We start from the raw sequence: 22,382 nt of genomic DNA, 5'->3' as shown, positions 1-22,382 counted from the left end.
GGGCCATCACGATACTGCTGCTTTTTGCGTTCGTGACGTGTCTGCTGAGGTTGACTTCGTATAGAGACCACTATCGAGACACATCAGGAAAAGCTTCTTGATCTTAATCTCCTGATAAACTCCGCGTCAGCCTCAGTTTTGCCTTGTCTCGTCAGATTCAGACCAACGCAGGTCCAAGCTCCAGGTTTCCACTCGACGGAGCCGGAGCCGGAGACGGAGTGCCTTACGGAACGGGACACAGAAGCCACAAACCTGGCAGCCTCAGCGCTAGTCCTGCTTGGGTTTAATCGCTCGTCGGAGGACGCGTTCGCGACGTGAGTTCCGACAATCTCCATCTAATCCAGGCTCGAGTCTCGGCTCTTGAGCAAGGGCAAGCCCCTTCAGGTTTCGTAACTTTTCAAATGTTGATAGGATAGAGCATTGGACCTGTGATCTTAAAGCAGCGCAATAGAGCGAACCTTCAATTACATATGCGTACTAGTCCAGCCACAAGTAACCATTGCGCCTGTGCGACTCAATCTGGGAAGGATCACCAGCTCTAGTTGCACGCTGAAATCACAAGCTGCATCCGCAGACCCAAACTGCGTCTTAAGGAGAACTGGAAGCTTGCAGCTGATACCCTCCAGTCTCTGCACAAACTGTCCCTCACTGGAAACCCTTGCAACTACTCCCAATTAGCTTGCCTACCCCTGTCATAACCCCAGGGGATCATGCGCGTTTCAGCAAAATTCTGGTTCATGACCTGTTTTTTTGAGGTTTCATTTGGTACGGAGTATTCTCTCGAGACTATCTCACCCGGCAGTCCACTGGTACAACCCAGTAATCTAGCATCAGCCCATGTTTAGGCTTAGCCCTCCTTCTGTGAAGGGAACTTCTTGCTCTGGTGATTTACAATCTGGAAAAAGTTCGTCCAGGGCTCAATCTATGCATGGTTCGTGGTGTTCAAGGTCCAGGGTACCCTACCCTACGAAAGTATTCGACCTGCACAGAGCTACTTGGAATACCCGACGCAGCAAAGGCCCTCCTCAGCCGTGGTATTATAGACCGAGCCATGTCTACGGTCAAGTCATACATAGCCGTGACTTTTCCGCATAACAACTTATCCTGTTAGATTGTTGTCTTTACCCCAAGTATAGAGTGACTTATATATTCTCGCCCATGAAAACACTGAATCATGGACTCGCAGACATGCTATTCTCTTCTTCACCACGCGCCATATCCTCGTCACAAAACTCGACCTCTGTACCCAATTCATCACCCAACAACTGGATTGTCTTCTCATAAACTCTCGCTGTCTCCATCTCCCACTTCTCTGGCCTGTCCGCTTCCAATCCAAAGTCCAAATCTACCTCGTCCTCGTCCTCGACATCGTCAATATCCTCAGAGTCATCATTTCCACCTGCACCCGGATCACTACTATCCCCCTTCTCAACAACAAGCACCCTCGCTGTTTCGGCAATACTCTTGATTCTCACCTTCTCCGTCATCGAAACGACATTTCGCCTACCTTCGAACCCTGAAAGCAGCTGGCCCGTCTCGGCGTCTTCACCTAGTATTAGCGACGCAAAGAACGAGTCTAGTTTGCGGAGCAGACGGAAGGTCGCTTTTTTAGAGAAGGGATAATCTGGGAGAAAGTTGTTCACGAGGCCAGAAAGGGAGATCAGGTATGGGATTTGGAGGTATGCTAGGAGTACCGCACCATGTCAATCTTGCCCTTTGGAAGATAGAGGAGGGGGGCGGAAGTAGTAAGGAAACATACGAGTCCCACTAACCCAGAGCACATCCACAACGCTCTCAATATCCTTCACGACTTCCTTGAAACTCTCGTACCCGCGTTCTTTCTCTCCTCCTACCTCTCTCTCCCTATTCGAGGCAGACTTAGTATTTGTGTCGATACCATTCAGTTGTGTCGGTTGCTGTTCCAAAACACTACTGAACTTCTTCGCGTGCCGCCGATTAATCGCCAGTATCGTCTTGTCAACATAGTTGATTACCGTAGCTTCTTTTATAGATCCCGGCCGAATTGGATGCGTTCTTTGTTTTGGAAGGACCGACGGCGTAACGGTTGACGCTGAGGGGGCTGGAGATAGAGCTGACGATTGCATAAAACCGCCGCCGGCGGGGCTTACGCCGTTGGTTGTGGTCATGGTTGGAATTGCATTAAGGTCGGGATCGAGGTTGAGGCTGGATTATTTCCTGAGACAGGTGCTCCGCAGAGTGTTATATTTTTGAGAAGTGCGACTGCTACCGCGATACGATCTGGAAATGAATTCCCGCGGCGGGGTGTAATAATATTTTGTATGTGGCTTTGTTCCTCGTGGGTTACTCGGGTATGGGTATGATTCCCAATAGAGGCAGTATTTGAACAAAAATCTCTGAAATTAGAATAGAGCAGTGAGCAACAACACAGTTATAGCTGCTTTCATAACAGTGTATGCCTTTATCCTTCTTAAGCCCGGGGTCGAAGATGTCATGCCAAGAGTTTAATATGGTCCGTGCACAGCAGCTGATCGAGATCTAAATGTATTGGACGAGAGGCGGGGGTGAATGCCTACGTAGTTTTACTAGGAGGCCGTAAAAGTATAAACATATAGATAGGGTTAAAAAGCATTGCTTAAAGTGTGTATCTCATTCTATGATATACATTGCGGAAAGGACACTGTCTATAGTCCAGTGCAGCTGATAATAAGCCTGTAATGATGGATAGTCAGCAGACGCCGCCAGGTATGCTGAGTCAACAAGGTGCATAATAACAGTTCTTCAGGAAGGTGAGAAGATTGTTATTTATGCTGGTGTTTGAAGGCAGTGCATGACATCAACATAGGAGTCTTGCTACTCTGGCCCCAGCGTATTCATCATGAAACGGATGTGGGTATCAAGGAAAATGTATAAACATACAGATTGCGATCAAGCAAGCTCACATCACAGAAATCCGTCGGCCCAGATGATCAACGCAATGAAGACCTTTTGTACCTTCCAAACGCCGTGCTAAACCATATGAAACCATCAAGTGAACGAAACCCGTCATTCAGGCTATAGCCAGTTAGTACATATACCAATTATAAACGGACATAAGAGGTAGAAACTGACCCGAATTTTCCCCTTCCGCATCTTCAACTCCTCCAGCCTCTTCTTATCCTCATCGAACTTTTTCAATAAATCGATCTGCCTTTCCTTCCTCTTTTCCCTAGACTGGAACCGGTAGAAGTCCCCAAACCCTTCCGTTTGCTTCTTCTGCTTCTCAATCAACCGCTTCGCCTCCTCCTCTCCAGCTGCGGAGGTAAGCCTTGGGCCACTTGTAACAGTAATAAAGCCATCCTCGTCGGGCTCCGCCGCACGTCGCGCAGCCTCTCGTTTTCTAGCCTCCGAAACCTCCGCAAAGACAGTCATATACTCGTTCACCGCGCGCAGCAGTTCAGCACGAGGTGGGTAGCACGCTCGCTGGTGGTAGACGTAACGCTGAAGGCCTAGCGAGGGGATTCGATCCGCAATACCTTCGCCCCAGGTAATAGTGGTAGACTTCCGTGCTGCCTTCTTTGCCGCCTTCATGCTCGCATCCATACTAGCCTTATCAACGAAAACCACTACCGCATGCGATCCGCTGCGCTGCAGCTGACGGTCCCATGTCGACGGAAGCGAAATATTATCCAACCGGTTCTCGAGTTCATCCGCCGTCACGCGCTTACGTTTCTTGCTCTTAGCAACATTCGTGCCTTGCACGAGGGCCAGTTGCGCGGCGCCATGCTTCTTCCCTGTACGTGCGGCCTCAAACTCGACGCGTTCAACGCGGCCGGCAGAAAGTTGCGTGCCAAATAAGTGGCGTATATGTGTTTCTGTCGTGTCAATGGGGATGTTGACGAGGAAGAGCGAACGGGGTGTATCAGCGTCGGGGATGCGTGGTTCATGCGGGCGGAGGTAGAGGTAGTGTGTTGCAGTTGTTGAAAAAGCGCCAGTGCTTGGGAGGTTGAGGGGCAGGGCTATATAGCCTGCAATCTCGATATTTTTCTTCATTTTGCTCTTCTTCGAATGACTATATTGTATTGAACGTAAGTGTTGTTGCGTTGAGATTAGTTTTGTCCGCAGAGGTTACTTAGCGGAAATTTTACGGAGTGGAGAATTGATTGGTTAGGGTGGTGCAGAAGTACTCCGTAAATTCGACCGCTATCATAAAGTTGTACCACTAACTCGACAACATCAACAATTAACTCCGACAATGAATAGGTATCTTAGATATTCTCAATTGCCATTCCACTACTCCATATCTTCGTTATCTATACCTTGTCGGGATCGTCAATTCCGCCATTGGTGATCAGATATGTCGCCTCACGCTCAGGACAGTCTGAAGTATATATTCAGTAGGCATCCATTACTTGCTAGGAAAAGTCAACTAACCTGGTGAGTCCTGGATTTTTGCCACGCGCTCCTCGCCGCGACCTTTCCGAAGCAGAACTCGAGTCGTTGAAGCATGAGCAAGAACATGCCCACCGACAGGCTTACGGCCATCAGCTCCAGAGAAGAGCGCACTGGCACCAGGATCACTCTGAACTTGGTTCGTCTTAACAGTGGTGTGAGCCACGTTCTAAATGCAGAGTGTCGTGCTTACCATTAAGACGCACACATTGAACTCTATTACAAAACATCAGCCGAGTTCTTTGACGATGAGTGACGGGCTCACCTTCGGCCATATGAGCGAGCTTCATCAGGAACTGATTGAGCTTCTGTTGGCGATCCGCTAGCTCTCCACGTCCACAGAAATCAACCCTGAAACAGTTCATAATGCTGTCGATGATCAGCAGCCTATACTCCCCACCAACAAACTCTTTGCTAAGAGTGTTTAGCAACTCGAGCTGATGCTCGCTATTCAAAGCACGGGCATAAGCAATGTTCTCTTTAGCAGAGTCAGGATCAACTCCAAACCGTTCTGCAATCTGCCCAATGCGCTCAGGACGGAATGTGCCTTCTGTGTCAATGTAAGCTACCTTTCCCTCTGCACCGCCCATGTCCTTGGGAAGCTGTGCGACAACGGACATGGTGTGGGAGAGTTGGGTCTTGCCGCAGCGGAACTCGCCGAATACTTCGCTGATGCTCATACTCTGGAAACCACTGCAGTTTGTCAGAAAACTAGCTTCTCACAGCTGTGAGATACACACCCTCCAAGGATCGAATCAAATTGCTTGCTGCCAGTGGAAATACGGACAACTCTCTTTCGTTGATGGCTGAGTTCCATTGCAGTTATGAAACCCGAAGCCGAAGGCTATTACGGTTAGCATAAATAGATATTGAAGACCCCTTCTCTAATCTTACCAAACACTTGTTGATAGCCTCTTTGATCTTTTCCACCTTGATCTCACTAAAACCCTTGATCTTCAATAGAGTTTTCCTCGTTGCCCCGTGGATCGACTCGATGGCAATAAGTAAGCGTCAGGACAGTAACAGGGCTGGCAGGAGAATTACAGCAATAGTGAAGAATCCATTCGCCTTCAGCTTTGTGATATCTGCAGCGCCAATTCCTGTATATGGTCAATCTTTAAAGAGAAGAGCAAGTCGGACGAGTACCATGAGCTTGAATGCAGTCAATATCAACGATGTAGTCCTATCGTACGTGATATCAGCGTTAGCGAACAGTTCTGAAGCAGACGTGATGAAAGCACATAGGAGAATAAACGAGGAAAGAGCTAGACTCACATCGTCGCCGAATTCGTCGCTGGCTTCAGATCCAGGCATGGCGAAGAGGATGAGGAGGCAGATCCAGACTTGTTATAAGAGTTGTTGTATAGATGGGGTTTTAGATTTCTATGATGATAGCGCTGCAAGGTTTAAGTAGCTACTGGAGGTCAGAAAAGAAAGAATGGAAGAGGTATGCCGACGTCTCAAGGTACTTATGTAGTTGGGAGGAATGACCTGCGGCGGCAGACTGGGCTGATATAATGAGCTCACAATGCTTGGGAATACCCTCCACATTCACCAACACCCCAAGATCCTAGCTGGATTATATGTGACGATTGTGTTATTTACGTGGTAGCTTAGGGGAAATTACTGGCTAGTGTCGTCCATTGACACCAAACAAGTGCAGGTGCTGCACTCAAACTCAAAATTGAATATTGCTTTTCTCCTTTTTTTGCTTCACTTTCGACGAGTATAAGGATATCGCACGCACAATGAGCAGGTGACCATCGCACCAGGCACCTTTCCATGCTCACTGGCGACCTTCAGCACAACTTGAACAATCCCATCCACCCTGGTCTCGAAGCCAGGCCTATTCCACTGCATACCAACACTTCGGCTCGCGCTCGATTAACCCTCCGCCTCGCCTCCTCTCCTTGCCACACCTATAGTATCAATGAGAAAGATATCCGAGGAGTACAATAGACGCCAATCATAAGACCCTGAATCGTGCAAAGGATCCAAGCAGTAAGGGAACCTAAGTCTTCGTGAAACTTTTGTCCGCCGTATACATAAGAGGAATAAGGAAAAGGACGTGTCGAGAAATGAAACATGAGGGGCGTAATATATGCACGAAAACACAAAAATGGATCCAACCTAGGCCGGTAAGTCCGATGTATAAAATGAAGAGAAATAAGGAAAAATGGCTGTATGGCCATTATGATGACTTGAGATAGCCTTTTCCCTCCTACGCGACGGCGGTGGTAGGAGCTGCAGCCGCAACAGGACCAGCATCAGTCTCGACAGCAGCAGCAGCAGCAGCTACAGGAGCAGCTACAGGAGCAGTGGCGGCGGCAGGGATAGCCGACTCAGTAGTGGCCTCATTGTTAGGGCAGTCCCGAGAGATATGACCAGCCTGGGAACACTTGTAGCAGACCTTGCCAGCTGAGCTCAAGGGACCACCGTTGGGAGCCGTGCAGTCGCGGGAGATGTGACCCTGAAAATTATGTTAGCCCTATTAAGTCTACAAAGAATGTATGTTGCACTTACAAGCTTTCCGCAGGCGTAGCACTTCATAGCCTGGGCCTGACAGTCACGGGCAAAGTGATTCGGGCCACCGCATTTGTAGCAAGTGGCAGCGCGAGGGTAGCCGCCATATCCACCGCGGAAACCGCCACCAAATCCTCCACGGGGAGCGCCAGTGCCTCGAGGAGCACCAGATGCAGGAGCCGGGCAGTTACGCTGGCAAGAAACGCAGTTAGTTTTGTTTTGACATGCAGGGATGGATTGTCAAACGTACAGCAAGGTGGCCGGGCTGGCTGCAGTTGTAGCAACGACCGTTGGCGCCGTTGAGGCGCAACGTGGGACAATCCGCTTGAACGTGGCCTAGGCCTTGGCAGTTGTAGCATTGCTTAGCTGGAAGTTATAAATATCAGTACCCCTGTGCCTTTCCTCGATTGACTTGGAACTCTTACTCTCGGTAGTACGAGGGCGCGGGCAGCTGCTGGATTCGTGTCCTGTCCGCGGATCAGATATTTGCTCCGTGCAATGTCACACACCATCTGAGACCTACCAGGCTGCTTGCCTATTGTACCCAAGCGAATCAGCGTGATGAACTAGAGGTATAGGTTCTGAATCATTATAATCCACTCACAGTTGTAGCAGAGACGCTCAGAAGAAGAGCAGACCTCTTGACAAGCCCGTTAGCACATTCCGCTTCTCACCCCGGTATTCCTTCCCCGCGACTAACCAGCGTAATGGCCAATGTTGCCACACTTGTAGCAGGCACGTCGAGAGAGCATCATGATTTTCTGTATGTAACGAGCTAAAAGACGGTAGGACAAATCTCCAGTCAGCAATGCTGAACCAACTCATGCGCTGAGAAGTGGGACTTTATGCGGATCGACAAGGCATGACTATTGGTACCAAAGAGGCGCAAACGAGAAGTACGGAGGGACAGGCGGCATAATTTAAGCGCTCGTGGCTTGTATATAGCAGTTCGTAGAGATTGACTCCCGGGGAAGGCAGAAAGGCATGCTCATTTGAAAGTGAAGCTTGAACCGCGATGAACCGGAGCGCAAAACATCGCAAAATGAAGACCGTAACGCAAAGGACAAAGTCACGAGTGGTACTCCAGCAGCTCACTCACCCTTCCTAGACCGCAAACTTCGAAAATTCTCCTTATATCGATTGCGCTGGGTTGATCGTCAGTTTGAGAATCTCAAAGTAGGAGCAATCTCCAACAGCCCACTCTCAGGACTCAAAAAAAATAAGTGGGCTGACAAAGACGAGAGCTTTGCTGCCACAGACACACACAACGATTGGGACGACTAACCTTCAGCAGACAGACACAACACGCCAACCCTCCAAGACAAAAACGGGAAGGTTATAAAAAAAATTCCTGTAACGCACGAGGATAGCAGATATTCTGAAGAAATTCCAAACTGTTACAAGCGACCAACAGCCAGCACAGAGGGAAAAGTAAAGCGGACTGAGGAAAAACTTTAGCTCCCGGGCTTTCCCGTATCGCGTAAGGTGCTTGCCCCAGATTCTTGTAATGAGCAGCGATTAGAAGCTACGAAGTATCACATGGAATGGTGCATGAAGCCCAACCTTCAGCACGCTTATATAGGCGAGGCGATGCGAAGTTGTGCCGTTAAATATGTTTTATGTTTTGATAAAAGTATGAATAGCTGAAAACAGATATAGTTTGTATAATTTACTCCTCCTTTTCAATTACGGCGGGCGCTTTGAGTTCGCGGCCTTTGAGGAACTCGAGTCCCTCTCCACCCTACAACAGACGTTTGTTAGAAACACGCGAGTTAATATTTGAAAGCCCAAGAAACTTACATAACTGATCAAAGGAGATACTTCAACACCCACGGCATCTCCCTCAGTGACAACAACCCCACCAGCACTCTCAATCCATCGCTGACCCTGGTTCATGATGTCTCGCTTGCTGGTGTCTGGGTCGTCCTCCCCAGTGCCTCGAGCGTTCTTTAGAGGTGAGAACTCGTCTTCTCGACGTACCTCAATGCTGGCAAACTTCTCAAGGGGAAGCATGGGGAAAACATCGAAGATGAACTGTTCCAGCTTGATACCATTCGGCTTCTCGGGCTTGACAACCTCGCCGCTCTCGATGTTAACACTAGGTATCTTCTTTCGAGCGATGTGGTGCGGCAGCTTGTGAACCCAGGTCTCGATGGAGTTGAAGAAGTCAAAGGAGTAGTAGTGGTTGACAATATTTGCAGCACGGAACTTAAGAAGGTCAGGGTTCTTGGAATCCTTGGCCTCTGCTGTTTCCTTGTCAATTTCGGAGTATTCGACCACGTCTGGCTTGCCATTCTTCTGAAGAATCAGGCCGACCGACTCGGTAGCGTTGCGTTTCCGCACCACCTTTGTGGCAAGATCAACCTTCTTGGAGGCGGCGAAACCGATAAAAACGGGATCCGCAACCTTGACCAAGCAATTATCGACACAATAAGCGTGGATATGCTTGATTCCACGCTTTCGCATGTCCTCCCTCACACCGGCCGCGAGCAAAGCTTGGTATATTCCTCCATTACCATCGGGAGCAACGGCCACCTAGGAAAGGCAATTATGAGATATTGTCTGGCTAAGTTGAAGACGAAAGGGTCTTCTCTCGTACCTTGGATTTGCTTTCCAGCATAATTTTACCTTCATTTGAGATGCAAGGCAAGACGCCCTGCTCGAAGATAAAGACGTTGCTCTTGTCCAACCCAAAGTAGTTGTGCTGTTGGAAAAACTCCTCCGTGGGCTTGCGTGTAGGCCCACTCGTCATCACATACCAAGGGATCACTGCGTCCTTGCCCGAAGTTTTCTTTGCAAGAAGCTGAAGTTTACCGATACGCTCGGCTTGAAGCTGGAAAAGAGACTTGTGACTTGGGAGACCAATGTCAAAACAACCCTTCGGTTGCGAGCTTCCCAGCCGAGTGCCCTGTCCACCCGCCAGCAGAACCACGGCAACCTGATTATCCGCCACGAGCTTGATACCCTCATTGTAGTAGCTCTGGATGTCTTTCGGATCGGAGTCTAGAATTGAGGCGGTAGCGACTTCCGGCAGAGGTTCGAGCGAGATTGGTCCAGTCTCGGATTTGGGGGGGTTCAAAGCCCTGTCTGCGAGTTCGTTGATGCGAGCGGGGTCAAAGGCGGACAGCTGATGGAACAGCTGGGCTTGCTCCTTCTGGCTCAGTTGATCGTAGAACGCAAACACTTGTGACTGTCCCGCTTGCTCATACTTCTGTTTCAGCTCTCGGACCTCCTCAGCCGAGGGTTGACGGAGGGCGGGTTCGGAGTGACCCTGAAACTTGTCCACAAGGCTCTTGATAGCGGCTGCCATAATGGAAAACAGGAATCGAGTATATGGGAGATGATAGGGTGTAAGATAAATACGGAAGAAGAAGACGGGAGAAAGGGGGAATGGAAGACAGAAGAGGGAGAAATTGGTACTTATTAGAGAAGCGCGGGGTGAGTGCAGTTCCCCAATTGGTATTTTAAAGCATCAAGAGTTCAGAGGCTGGCCCGGTAACCAAGCTACGGAGGGAGGTATTCTATTTATTGTTGACCGCCAGCTCCCACTTGAATCAACTTCGCCATATTTGCCTATTTTTAGGGAAACCATGCTCCAGTATTCAGGCCATTGATCTTGGCTCCTTTCCATCTAATCCATTTTCCCTTTTGGCTTGCCTGGAGAACCAATCTGCGCGAAGCTTCGACCAAAGGCGGGGCATACACCAATCCATACCGTAGACTAGAGCTCAGCTGGATGTTTCACCCAACTTATCGAGCGCCACTCACAGCGTCTCTGCAAATAGAATAATACATCCTCCCACGTTGTGCTCGCATACAACGGATGAAGCTTCTTCGCTGATCGTGGGGACAAGACAGTGCTCTAGAGATGGCAGTCGTTTTATTTACATTAACTTAAGGCTTATGGGTAGTACTCGCTGAGCTTCAGAACTCCGTCAGGGGCTTCTGCTACCGACGTCGGCGGTCTCTATATCTGTCATCGTCACGGTAGCCACGCCGTCGATCATTGTCATAGTAGTCGGTCCTGATCCTGTCACGATCTCGCAGTGGTGGACTTCGACTATTGGACCTATCACCATATCGGCTTCGGTAAGAATCTCGCCGTGGACTTCGACTATCTCTTCTATCCCGGTAGTTGTTTCTTTGGGGACTTCGACTGTATGATCGTTCACGAGGCGCAGACCGCCTGTTGTCATTTTTGTCGAACACCATGTTGTAGTTGGCGCGTTCACGAGCATTTTCGCTTGCCCTGTACTGACGCTTCTTCTCAAGGCCAGCAACACCGCCGAAACCACCTCTTTGCGCGCTCCGTTTCTTCACAGTAGCATCACGCCAGCTTTCTGACAGTTTTGATACCTATTAGGGTTGTTGTTAATATTGGATCGAAGGACGCTGCAGAGGCGGCTACTCACACTCTGAGAAAAGTCCACATGGATTCGGTGGTCATCTATCAAGACTCCCTGCATCTTGAAATATGCCTGTTCACAATCCTTCTGGCTCTCAAACTCTATAAAAGCGTACTGCAAACTGTCGCCCGTTCGCTTATCTCTGATAACTTCGCAGGATAAGATCTTTCCAAAGCGACTAAAGATAAGCTCTAAATCCTCATCTGTAACCATCTGTCAGCGTACGCTCCCCCCAAAATAGGATGTAATCTGTTGTACCTTGGGTCACAGGGTTTAGTTTGCAAACAAACAGGACATTCTCCGGCGGCTTGACCTCAGCAAAGGGGAGGTCACCGACCATCTCCAAGGTCAGAGCTTGCGCCCGTGCCTCGCGTTCCCGCCGAAGTTTTTCCATAGATGCTTCATCCATGTCATCCCCGAGATCCTCATCATCGGCGATCCTTACAGTCGCCAACTGCGCCTTTGTTGGCAGGGGGCTCTCCGGTGGTTCCACCAAGCCTGGCGGGTCGTCAAATGGATCATCGAGTATGACTGTATGACGGATGCGAATGTCTTTCAGCGGCCGGCCTCGATCATCTATGAAAGCCTCGTTGACTTTTTCAAGCACATCAAAGCCCTCCACCACCTTACCGAAGATGACTGCCTTGCCATCCAAATAATCGAGATTATCGCCCAGCGTAACAATGAACTGGCTTGTGACAAGACGAAGATCCGGATCATGTGGAGAGGGCACAGCCGCCATGCTCACGGTTCCCTTTTCGTCGTGTTTCAACTTCGGAGGGAGAGCAAGGGGAACGGCTTGTTTTGAGGGTCCTTCGAGCAAACCCCATATAGATGAACCGCCATTGCTATCTGGAGAATCGGGCCCGATCGGATCGCCGGTCTGAAAAGAGAAGTTTTTCTGGACGCTGTAGAAGGGCGAGAAATTGTAATATTTGACCTTGCAGAGCTTCAGGAAGCTAGTGTCATTGAAGACAGACAGCTTAGTTTCTCGTTCAGCCACTCAACATGGTACAATACATGAACAACAACCCCGGAAAAGACGCAGAAATATACAGGGGTACTTACTTCTCACATGCTTTAGGCGACTCGTCGACCAAGAGGTCGATGACAATGTCACCCAAAGACGTTTCGAGTAGGACGCTCATCGCATCTGCCGGCACCAGGGAGGATCGACGCCCCGTCGAACGAACAGATGTGACAAGAACCGATACGCGAGCTTGGGTAAGTGACAAAAGTCCAGAGAACTAGCTAGAAAGATGGGGTTGGCAGTAGCCTTCACAATCGGATTATTTTTTCTCTGCAAGGAGCAAAGAAAAAAGGTCCCCCGGACAAGATCCAATGCGGAGCCGCCGTCATCATTCCGCCCGCCGCCCGGGCGCGCTCGGTCTTGGTCTTGCGCGCCGATCATGAACGAGTCAACGACAGACAACAGCCACCGCAGCTGCGGCAACATCCAACAACTTCTAGCTTCCACCTTGCTCCTGTCACTGCCGGGTTGAACTGCTGCAGCTCCCGGTGCATCATCACAGTCTAATGCTGCTCATTTCGATTCAAGCCGACGTTAATGTGATTGACAAGGCTTCATTCCTCGGAGTCGGAGGCGGCTTCCGGGCGCCCCCGTGTAACAAGGGCTATCCTTGCAATATAGATTCCGGAAATGTCGTTGGACAGCCTTCAGCAGTGAGGCCTAGGCCAGGGAGGGACTTCCTCTGCAGGCCTAGTTTAGTCCCTGGATCGATGGCCAGGATCCAAATAGGAACAAGGCGAACGCAAGTCGAATGGCTAAGGAGATGATATGCTCCTTCTGAGATCGCGTCTAAACTTGCAGCGCAATCTTGAACTGGAGTTTGCATCAACGCAGCTGGCTCTTGATAGCACTAGCGTTGGATGGGAGGGAGCTTGGATGACTGCTACCTTGCGTGCAGACAGTTCAACTGTAACCCAAGGTCATTGCACCTTTACGGAGATTTTCTGTCCTTTCTGCCCAGGACTTTCAGCACCGTGCAGCGCTCTTGCAAACAAAAAGGAACGGCCTAGAGGTGCAGTTGCTCCTTTAAATCACGAATTCCTTGCAGTTCCACCACAGACGTTGGAGTAACGGCGGTATCCTGCAGCTTGTTACAACTTATAACTGAACTGTACCGTGGATTTTTATGCTTTTCAGTTCGCCGGCCCTGGCAGCCACTGGTAGCCACTTGCTGGCTTTGTCTGAATCTGGGGAATACACGTGGTGAAGATTTCTGATATTGCTTGGGCTCCCAGCGCTTTGACCAAACCTGACAAGGGACTGGCAACATGATGGCCATTCGAAGCACCACCAGTGGCCTTTACTGGTTCTTTTTACTCTGTGGCTGGACCTTTTGCGAATTGTAAATGTTGTTGGCCAATACATGGAGACACAGATGTACGGCAGGGAGGGATTTCCTGCACACGTCACTGCACTGATCTTGAAGCAATGCACTCGCCAGCCCAATCTCTACCCCTTATGCGATCGAAATCTAACAGTCATGAGGAAATATAGATATACATACTTTGAACGTCTATACGAGCGGCTTCGCGGGATAAAAGTCGACTACCACCCATAAACGTAGCAGTATAGTAGCTTCGAGCTGGCTAGGAGCACACATGCAGGCCGTCGATGTTTACCACAGTCGCCTGTACTTTCAGGCAAGATACTGTAGGTACATTTGTTCTTTCTGCAGGCTCCTCACATAGGACCCCTGAGCCCCGTGCATGTTACTAGACTAGCTCCACGTCCATGCCGAACCTGACTGACAGCACTCTAGGAGATCCAAGGCGCTGTGAGATTCGATGGAAAGCTTCATTCTTCATCCCATTATTATTGGCTTACGTCCTTCTGCCGTGCTGCTCTCTTTTTTTATTCTAACATCCCGGCTACTGTGAGGCTTGGCCTTGATCTATGTGGCCGATATGGCTTTCCCGACTCTGCCGAGTCAATAAGAATGACTCAATACTATGCCTTGCGCCAGACTGGCCCAGTCATGTCTTCCCGGTCAGCTTGCTTTCGTGCTAAGATTTCCAAATCTATCTTGGATTAGGAATCAACCGCATGTGTCACTGGCACTCTGATGTTCCAGTCAGACCTTAAAATCGCATCTATCACTCATACGCAGACATGGGCCTCCCTCTTCCGAGACATTAGTGTAATCGCTACCAAAGGGTTCGTTTGCAATGAGTTGTACACCTTGAACCGAATACACCTGAAAAGGATGCGGGCGAGTGGACCCTGGATAGCGCTAACAAATACGCTGTCGTGGATCTTATTCGAGACCACTGATGGCCTGTCAAAAGTACTGGCGGAATTTTGACCGCTTCCCCCAGAAGTGTTTGATGGTGGAGGACGTCACGGCCGGCCAACAGGCTGCCCAGCAGGACACAGCCCTTCCCAAGCATCGCGCAAACATTCGACCCCATTTCCCCTTGGGATCAGAGACAGCTATAGCGCGCTAAAAGCAACTCCGCAAACGTAATCGGCGGCTGCCCGCTCTACAACCGCCAGCAAAACAGAAGGTTGGCGATACCGAGCTTAGCTTCCCTTGACGCCAGCCGGGATAATCGCGCTTAATTGGGGAGAGGAGGGATTTGAAGATTGCGGATGCGATTGACCCAACAATTGGCCGCAACCACAGTCGGGCAATCTCTATTTCCCTCCCTAGAGGGATGATAGACCTGGTGGTAACGCATCAGGTGAATCATGACACTTGCATGGTGAAACGTGCAACCGACGTTACTTCTTGTGAAACGGAACTTCTCTCAACACCAGGATGCACTTTCTTGCTGTCTGGCCCTCAAGCAGGGAGTTTCAAATGGTTCAACCGGGAGCACTAGGCCAGCATGCGACACGGACGATTGCAGCCTGATGATCTTCCCAGTACAGCTCAGGCAAAATGGAACAAAGAGTCAGGTAAGAGAATGATCACTGACCTCTCTTGAATGGCTGGCCAATAGGGCGACAGAATCTGTCGCTGGGAATATTCGAGACGAGGTCGCATCTGGCCTAGTTGGGATCTACCAGCAGGATTGCGACAGGGACGGGGCAGCAAAAACAAAAGAGAGACGAAGAGAAGGGGGGAAACAAATTAAACAAAATGAAAACAAAAAAAAAGTAGGCAATCAAAAGGGAAAGAAAATACCTACTCCGTACAGGCACATGGGCCTTAAATCTGGACTTGTATCCACTCACACCTTCACTCTAGAGGTACCGTACCGGGCCCTTTCCCAATATGCTTCGTTGATGGGAAATGTTGAACACAAGCGGATATCCCTGACTACTGATCGCATATCGTCTATTCCTTCTGCTTAAGATTTCAAAAGTACTTCTACTCCCGTGATCCTGCCCTGCTTTTTACTACATATGTGAGTCCAACGGAAACGAAAACCGATATGTTTCCCTCATCACTGATGGATGAAGTCATGGCCCAAACATTCTACCCTGCTGATGACGAGGTCAGCTTCGATGCACACTCGAAGCGGGATGCTCTGTCAATGTCCCAACCCCTCCAAAGTGACAGTCAACAAGATATCGTGGACAGGAACTTAGGCTGTATCAACATTGGGAGCGAGATTGAGGCGAAGACGCGGGGCGCCACAAGACGACGGATACCAGTCGCAGTGGGTAATGCAAAATATGCAAGCAACTGACACGGCTAACAGTAATAGTGCATGAGATGTCGGAGACGAAAGATCAAGTGCAGTGGCGATGTTGGTGATGGCCAGGGTTGTTCTAACTGTCGGAGCGCTGGAAATATACAATGTCAATTCTTAAGGGCAAGCTAGCTTCCTCAACCCACTACAACCCTTGCACCTTTCATTACGACAGAAGAGCTAACTGGATGTAAAGGTGAACTCTTCCATTTTGCAGGCAAAGGTTCCCCCAGGACCTGGGTGGCCCTATCCTGCAAGTGATATGGCCTCACGGATATACGTGCCTTCCGCAACCCCTTCTAAAATGGGCGGATTCCCTATAAATCATTCCAATCATCGTGTCTCCTCATCATCAAGGGCTTCAGACTACGGAGTGACCCCAGACACTCAGAATCCCTACGGTCGACAGCCCTTTGGCATTGACCCTACCATCAATTATGATGAGGAGTCCTCAAGCCCGTACAATGTTCAGACATCTTCCGCCTATATTCTGCCAAACTCTCCTCAGGTATTTATGCCAGATTATTGCCAGCTGGGATGGAATTCCAAAAACTGGGCCGCAGTTTTGCCCGGGAGTCGAGCTCCCACCGAAACAATGTTCTCAGAGAATGATGCAGAGAATTCCCTAAACCATGCCTATTCTTATATGAACCCCGGACAGGGGCAAACGAATGGAGCTTCTAGCTTGGGGATCACCCACGGTTCGCTGGCATCTTCAGCCCAGGGGACAGAGCGAATGCTTCCCAACCCCACCAGCCGGAGCATGCATTCAGGGAGCAACAGTGGTCCCATCACAACCACTGACGGGCTACCGTCCGTCCATACCTATAAGTCTGGCCACCGTTGGGCTTCCAAATGCGAACCTCGCACGCCCATCACACCAGGCTTGAATATGCCCTTCAACAGCGGGACAGTGGATCGAGCAAAATTGATTCCAACAAGCGGAAACGATATGTCGTTCGGGTTTCTACCAGTCGCGCCAGGCAGTGCAACCTCACCCTTGTCACCTTCGTCCGGATCTTTTGCCGGCCTAGAAATTACACCATGCGCCACCGAGGCAGGCGATGAATTCCGTGAAAATGCGGATTCTCGATACAGAGCGTTTTCACGCGACAGTAGGCGGTTGGTGTCACACACGGACTACCGACCAGATACCTACGGGTACACCAGGCCAGCCTACAGAAACCGATCAGAGGCGGACGACCCAGGCTCTGAGAGCACACTGATTAACGGACTACCGTATACGCGGTCGACGCACTCAGTTAGTCTTCCTCAAACTGATGAGAAATCGGTTTTACACACAATCGCCGCGCATCCAAACTACGCCGGTCTCTGCTCCCAGTAATGTGGCGTTTTGATAGATCAACATTGTTGAGGCACGACGTGGGCATTGTCTGTTTACACTTGATTTAGGAAGTCGCATGACAGGTAGGACAAACAATCGGATTCGAGAAACTGCAGACAATTCGCCAAAAAGAAAAACAACAAAGGAAAAGACACAGTCCTGTCAACCTATAGTCGATGCATGATTTTCCTAATTTTCTTTCCTTTTTCCTTTTTACTTTTCGTTAGCTCTCCTATTTACCTATTCCTCGTGTTCTAAACTTCGTTTTGTCCATTGGGTAATCCGATTTTGTACGGCCGCGGCTTTCTTTCTTATAGGCGGCGGGATAATTAACTAATACCGGTGCTCAGGCCGCTTGATTTGATATACTAGTTGGCTCAGCATAAATCAGCTTGAAGGTCTTGAACGGCATCGCTATCATGAGATAACGTGTAACTTGTCCGCTTATTATGATCATCTGTTCGTTGGATTGCTCTTTGTCCTCTTATCCTGGTTCCAGGACCAGGATTTGGGCTTCTGAAATGAATTTTGTGTTGCTTAGTCCATTATCCTACTAGCACATAATCTAATATCTGGTTTACGGTCAGGACAGAGAGACATATACTAATCAAGAGCTAAGCCCGAGTTTGAAACAGTCATAGAGAACTGTGGACCCTATTGGAAGGCTGGCAGTTGTATACAACCATATTGTATATTCTAGGAAAAACTACTCTAGATTCTGCCTCTAGTTGAGAAGCCAGTAAACCCGATGGCAGCTGTCACCATGGTAGTATCTCAATATCAATTGAGCCGAATGAATGAATCAAGGAGCTCCTGGAATGGTAGCGTCTTTCCATATCAGCAAACGACCGGTCAACGCAGTCATCATCCATCTCCAAGTCTAGACTTCGGCGACAGACCTAGCAAGAAGGGACGGCTGAATTGAACGTGCATTTTACTTCTCCTCGGGAAGCCGCCCTCCTGCGTAACCACCACGGCAAACGCACGAGCGTGAAGCTAAGCCTTCCTTCATCTTTCACCGCAGCTCGGTCTCTACTCAGTATCATTTCCCTGCGCCCACAAGCAAGCCTCTGGCAAATACTAGATCAGCTGCGTGTATGTTACAACTACTCCTCAAAACGACTAAGGCATATGGAAGAACGGAAATAATCCCTCATACCTTACAGATCTCTAAAACGAGCAAACCACGCTACTCAGGGCCGGAGGTCCAAATTACTTACAGTATCAACGGCACACGTTCTCCTTGGCGCGTCCCGTCCCGTCGGAAGTCCGCACGAAGCTCCCGGGGTTGTCGAATCCGTCCTGACGCAGCGACTCGAGCAAATCAAGAGTTCGTTATTGGTTGGGGATGGCATCTGGGTGTTCCAGCCTCTAGGCTCTAGCTGCTAGTCCCCGGGTAGTAGGTGAATAGTGGGCGCCATCTACAGTGAAGATCAACTTGAGAAGGGAACAGCAGCGGAGTTCTGTCTGCAGCCACAACCTGGTTGGAGGATAAGGTTGGATGAGGGCGCTATCTCGGTGACCAAGGAATAGGCAATTTGCGTGCTGACAACTATGAAAACTGGGAGTTGATCGGATATATGAAGATGTGCAGCAGGGATACCCCGTCCATGCCCTCGGATTCGGTAGGGCACTTACTTGCAGTGGTTGATGTTGGCTAGCTAGTCTGGCTAGTCTGCAGTGCATCGCTGTCTGATCGACACGCCAACTGTGGGAAGAAAATTGGGTTGCGTTTAGGAACAAAGTACCTTGTGTAATACCTCAGAGGGTCAATGTCCGGTTGGTGGATGTGGATGCCAGATCCAATAAAGGCTACGTGAGCTGGGGTTTGGGAGCGGGCGTTCTTGCTTGCAGCTGAGGGCGATCATCACATTCACGACAGGCTCCGTGGGACCGTGGACATTCTTTTCTTTTTCTAGATCGGTCTAAAGTACCTACAGCCGGTACTTACCTGTACCTCTACTTCCCAATCTGAGATGTTGGTATGGATCAAAGCCTGGCCCTAGGATATGGACACGGCTATGGACATGTATTGAATGAAACAAAATGCATTGAACAGCCGACTATAACGATACCCGTGCAGGAATCCAGTGAAATTTTTATCCTCTTGAAACCTGTCTATCCGCTTGGTCACGACGGGGACGGACGCTCGGAGATTGGGAAAGACAATAAATAATGATATACCATGGCGAAAACCTTGGACGAGCATGCTTTTTTTGTTCTCTTTTTGTTGCTAATCACAGGGGTTGTTGGGTTCATCATTATTATCATCGTGGACACCAGCTTTGCTTGCTGCGCCCAAGTCCGAGTTGCGAATCCGAGTCCAAGTCAGAATCAGTACGCCAGTTTTCTCGCCACAATCTCCCACCAAACCCCGAGCACCAACGTAATCATTCGCGAGAAGCACACGCTTAGTCCTTGCTCTTCTTGGGGCCCTTGACCTTGGCGACACCGCGGAACTTCTTGGAGCGGTTCTTCCTTTGCTTGCCTGAACGAATGTTAGCTCCTCCACTGCCATCTCAAGAATGAGGTGTAAATGGCTCGGGATAGACGTACGCTGCTGTCTGCTGGGCTTCTCAATCTTCTCGGCAGCACCGATGCGGATAAGACGGTAGCGAGGCTCGAACTTCTTCAGAGCCTCAGTGGAGTCGTAGATGAGAGCAAAGCCAGTGCTCTTGCCACCACCGTATTGTGTGCGGAAGCCGAAGACGGAAACCTGGTCCTTGTTGGACTTGTACAGGTCGGCGAGCTTCTCACGGAGCTCATCCTTGGAGACGTTGGCGCGGTTGGGGTGCAGGACGTCCCTATCATCTCACATCAGTACCCAGTCGGACTCATTCGGTTTGTGCGCCCAAATGTAGACATTTCCAACTCTTCCTCGTTCTTTTCGCGCAGAGACCGTTGCAAATATCTCCCAAATCCAGTCTAACGTAGGCAGATGCAGTGCGGTGCAGGAGAAAGGGGTCTTACACGACCATCTGCTTGCGGGCAAGCAGAGGGTTGCGGATGAACTTGCGAGTCCGCAGGGTAACGGGAGCGTCGGCCATGGTTGTGGTTGTTGTAGGCTTGACAAGACTGAACCACCAGCAGCGAGAATGACAAGGTCAGGGGGCGGTGGTTGGATGTCGTCGTTGTCGACTGTCGATTCTGGCGGGCGTCGAGATGCGCTTCGTTCAATTTCGCTTTTCTGTGCAAAGTCGGCTGTGGGCTCGGCTAGGGCGCGCTAGCCGTTCTGAGCTAGTGCTCACGTGACTACTCCGCTGCATGCTCCGCCATACCGAACGGGACTTAGCTGTAGAACAATCAAGTCAATCATACTGTAGCAAATCTATTTCCATTCTAAGCTACAGAGAATCCAATTTACTCAGCTTCATGGACAGAATAGCGCTCCTGACAGCGCAGTACTTTCAACAAGTCGATCCTCCCTCTCTCTCTCTTCCCGATGGCCCCGCCCTCGTTTCTTCCACCATACAAACCGCCATCTATGAGAAAATGTTCAATGAGGACACAGCATGGCCTCTCCCTCCAGCTTCCTACCAAACACGCGTCTTGAAGACGATTATCGCACAAATTGAAAAATCAATTTCCAACACTGAGGAGGATGTATGAGTATGCCTAAGCTTTCACAGCTATTGCAAGATCAAAGATTATACCAAGTCCTCGCGCTTCGATATCTGACCTAAGTGGATAGGAAATTATCGACAGTCTCATGGAGAAATGGACCTCTTTACTCTCAACACCAAAACCTTCTGCTCTCCAACAAGCGCAGAAGCTCACCTACATCAAATACAGCGCTCCCGTCTCCTTAATACCTGTTTCAGAGAGCTCATCCGAATGTGATGGAACCATAGACCCAAGAACAATTATAACCTCTGAAAACCGCTCCCTTATTCTCTCCGGCGGGACCACTGGTTTCCGCACCTGGGAAGCGGCTCTACACCTAGGCACATTCCTCTCAACGACTAGGGCTGGCAAATCCCTGGTAGCAAACAAACGCGTTCTCGAACTTGGTGCCGGCACCGGGTTTCTATCCTTTCTTTGCGCGAAACATCTTGGTGCGGAGAGCGTCATTGTTACGGATCGGGAGCCCGCCCTTATCGAACAAATCGATGATTGTATTGACAAAAATGGGTTGGAGAGAACGCAAATCCAGGCGGGAATCTGGGAATGGGGAATGCCACTTCAGGTCCCTTCACTCTTAGAGAAAAATGATCGTGCAGGGTTTGATATTGCCCTCGGAGCGGACCTGGTATGACTCTTCAGCACAACGATGCGACACCTACTGATTCAGCGTAGATCTACGACTCGGATATCGTGACCCTTCTCGTCTTTACAATCAAAGATCTCTTCGACAACTACTCCCTGAAGGAGTTTATCATTGCTGCCACAGTCCGTAACGAGGATACATTTCGCACATTCTTAGATGCCTGCGGTAAGTTACTCCCCTTTTCAGCTCTCAGCTATGGTCGGAAGGACCCCGGCCCTCTCTTCTCTCCCTTTTCTTCCTTTTCTGCCTTGTAGACATCTGATTCAGTCGCCTGTAGCACGGAACGCCCTCGCCGTAGAGCAGATACCTTTCCAGTCGCCGCCGAGCGAAGAGCAGACAGGGTTCTTCCATTCGACTAGTATCCCTATCTGGACGTATCGGGTCCATAGTGTCAGAAATGATTGATTACTACGGTAAACCTTAAGAGTCGCCGCTTTGGTTGGTTAGACTCTTTGGTATTTCTAGCATATCGTGGAGGTAGGTCACCTACTTTTATAGCAGTATAGATTACTCTCAGTCAGCTCATAATGCGCAAAAGACACCTGGATGTTACAGTCTGTCGTATACTATGATCCGTAAATAGGAAAATGTTATCATTGATTAATGAAGTTATTTATAACATAATGAAATTAGGCAAGACAAGGCTCAGCGAGCAAGAATGCGACTTGACGCTTTCACGTCTAGTGGATATGGATATAACCGGGATAGGAACTAAACGAAGTGATATATGATTCGGGAAAAAGCGTTTCACGTGGGTATCATG

The 22,382-nt window shown here is 49.5% G+C and overlaps 8 protein-coding genes across 8 annotated transcripts, besides 1 other annotated feature; 2 read left to right on the top strand and 6 right to left on the bottom strand.

Moving 5' to 3' along the window:
* Positions 1-22,382: part of a sequence feature (contig 1.169 1..351151(-1)) that runs on past both edges of the window.
* On the bottom strand, positions 1,089-2,289 carry ANIA_09091 (general transcription factor IIH subunit TFB6 family). Its single transcript, XM_677268.2, has 2 exons — positions 1,760-2,289; positions 1,089-1,624 (listed from the first exon to the last, which is right to left on the bottom strand). Exons 1-2 carry the CDS (start codon positions 2,145-2,147, stop codon positions 1,173-1,175), a joined length of 840 nt encoding a protein of 279 aa, XP_682360.1. The 5' UTR covers positions 2,148-2,289; the 3' UTR covers positions 1,089-1,172.
* ANIA_09092 (uncharacterized protein) lies at positions 2,644-5,724 on the bottom strand (the record flags this gene model as incomplete). Its single annotated transcript, XM_677269.2, has 13 exons — positions 2,644-2,691; positions 2,899-3,033; positions 3,091-4,030; positions 4,186-4,205; positions 4,278-4,339; positions 4,393-4,555; positions 4,604-4,626; positions 4,676-5,103; positions 5,151-5,254; positions 5,305-5,400; positions 5,455-5,510; positions 5,557-5,593; positions 5,686-5,724. 12 exons carry the CDS (start codon positions 5,722-5,724, stop codon positions 3,025-3,027), a joined length of 1,977 nt encoding a protein of 658 aa, XP_682361.1. The 3' UTR covers positions 2,644-2,691; positions 2,899-3,024.
* gisB (putative zinc knuckle nucleic acid binding protein) lies at positions 6,093-8,127 on the bottom strand. The gene is made up of 8 exons (XM_050612427.1): positions 8,033-8,127; positions 7,634-7,708; positions 7,538-7,573; positions 7,457-7,468; positions 7,359-7,400; positions 7,184-7,299; positions 6,934-7,125; positions 6,093-6,880 (listed from the first exon to the last, which is right to left on the bottom strand). The coding sequence occupies exons 2-8, from the start codon at positions 7,686-7,688 to the stop codon at positions 6,632-6,634; spliced, it is 702 nt and encodes a 233-aa protein (XP_050468351.1). The 5' UTR covers positions 7,689-7,708; positions 8,033-8,127; the 3' UTR covers positions 6,093-6,631.
* Positions 8,514-10,395, bottom strand: ANIA_09094 (UDP-N-acetylglucosamine diphosphorylase). The gene is made up of 3 exons (XM_677271.2): positions 9,533-10,395; positions 8,734-9,468; positions 8,514-8,674 (listed from the first exon to the last, which is right to left on the bottom strand). Exons 1-3 carry the CDS (start codon positions 10,241-10,243, stop codon positions 8,603-8,605), a joined length of 1,518 nt encoding a protein of 505 aa, XP_682363.1. The 5' UTR covers positions 10,244-10,395; the 3' UTR covers positions 8,514-8,602.
* On the bottom strand, positions 10,854-12,487 carry ANIA_09095 (protein cyp8; the record flags this gene model as incomplete). Its single annotated transcript, XM_677272.2, has 4 exons — positions 10,854-11,289; positions 11,346-11,542; positions 11,598-12,298; positions 12,408-12,487. The coding sequence occupies 4 exons, from the start codon at positions 12,485-12,487 to the stop codon at positions 10,882-10,884; spliced, it is 1,386 nt and encodes a 461-aa protein (XP_682364.1). The 3' UTR covers positions 10,854-10,881.
* ANIA_09096 (uncharacterized protein) lies at positions 15,747-17,721 on the top strand (the record flags this gene model as incomplete). Its single annotated transcript, XM_677273.2, has 2 exons — positions 15,747-15,974; positions 16,225-17,721. 2 exons carry the CDS (start codon positions 15,747-15,749, stop codon positions 17,350-17,352), a joined length of 1,356 nt encoding a protein of 451 aa, XP_682365.1. The 3' UTR covers positions 17,353-17,721.
* Positions 19,385-20,509, bottom strand: ANIA_09097 (40S ribosomal protein eS24). Its single transcript, XM_677274.2, has 3 exons — positions 20,323-20,509; positions 19,909-20,156; positions 19,385-19,840 (listed from the first exon to the last, which is right to left on the bottom strand). Exons 1-3 carry the CDS (start codon positions 20,397-20,399, stop codon positions 19,764-19,766), a joined length of 402 nt encoding a protein of 133 aa, XP_682366.1. The 5' UTR covers positions 20,400-20,509; the 3' UTR covers positions 19,385-19,763.
* Positions 20,681-22,334, top strand: ANIA_09098 (protein-lysine N-methyltransferase; the record flags this gene model as incomplete). Its single annotated transcript, XM_677275.2, has 5 exons — positions 20,681-20,955; positions 21,044-21,601; positions 21,649-21,784; positions 22,045-22,096; positions 22,253-22,334. Exons 1-5 carry the CDS (start codon positions 20,725-20,727, stop codon positions 22,332-22,334), a joined length of 1,059 nt encoding a protein of 352 aa, XP_682367.2. The 5' UTR covers positions 20,681-20,724.

This window comes from Aspergillus nidulans, chromosome VI (genome assembly GCF_000011425.1).
Source record: "Aspergillus nidulans FGSC A4 chromosome VI".
NCBI lineage: Eukaryota > Fungi > Ascomycota > Eurotiomycetes > Eurotiales > Aspergillaceae > Aspergillus > Aspergillus nidulans.
The sequence above is the reverse complement of the archived record's forward strand: the minus strand, read 5'-3'. Positions and strand labels throughout refer to the sequence as shown.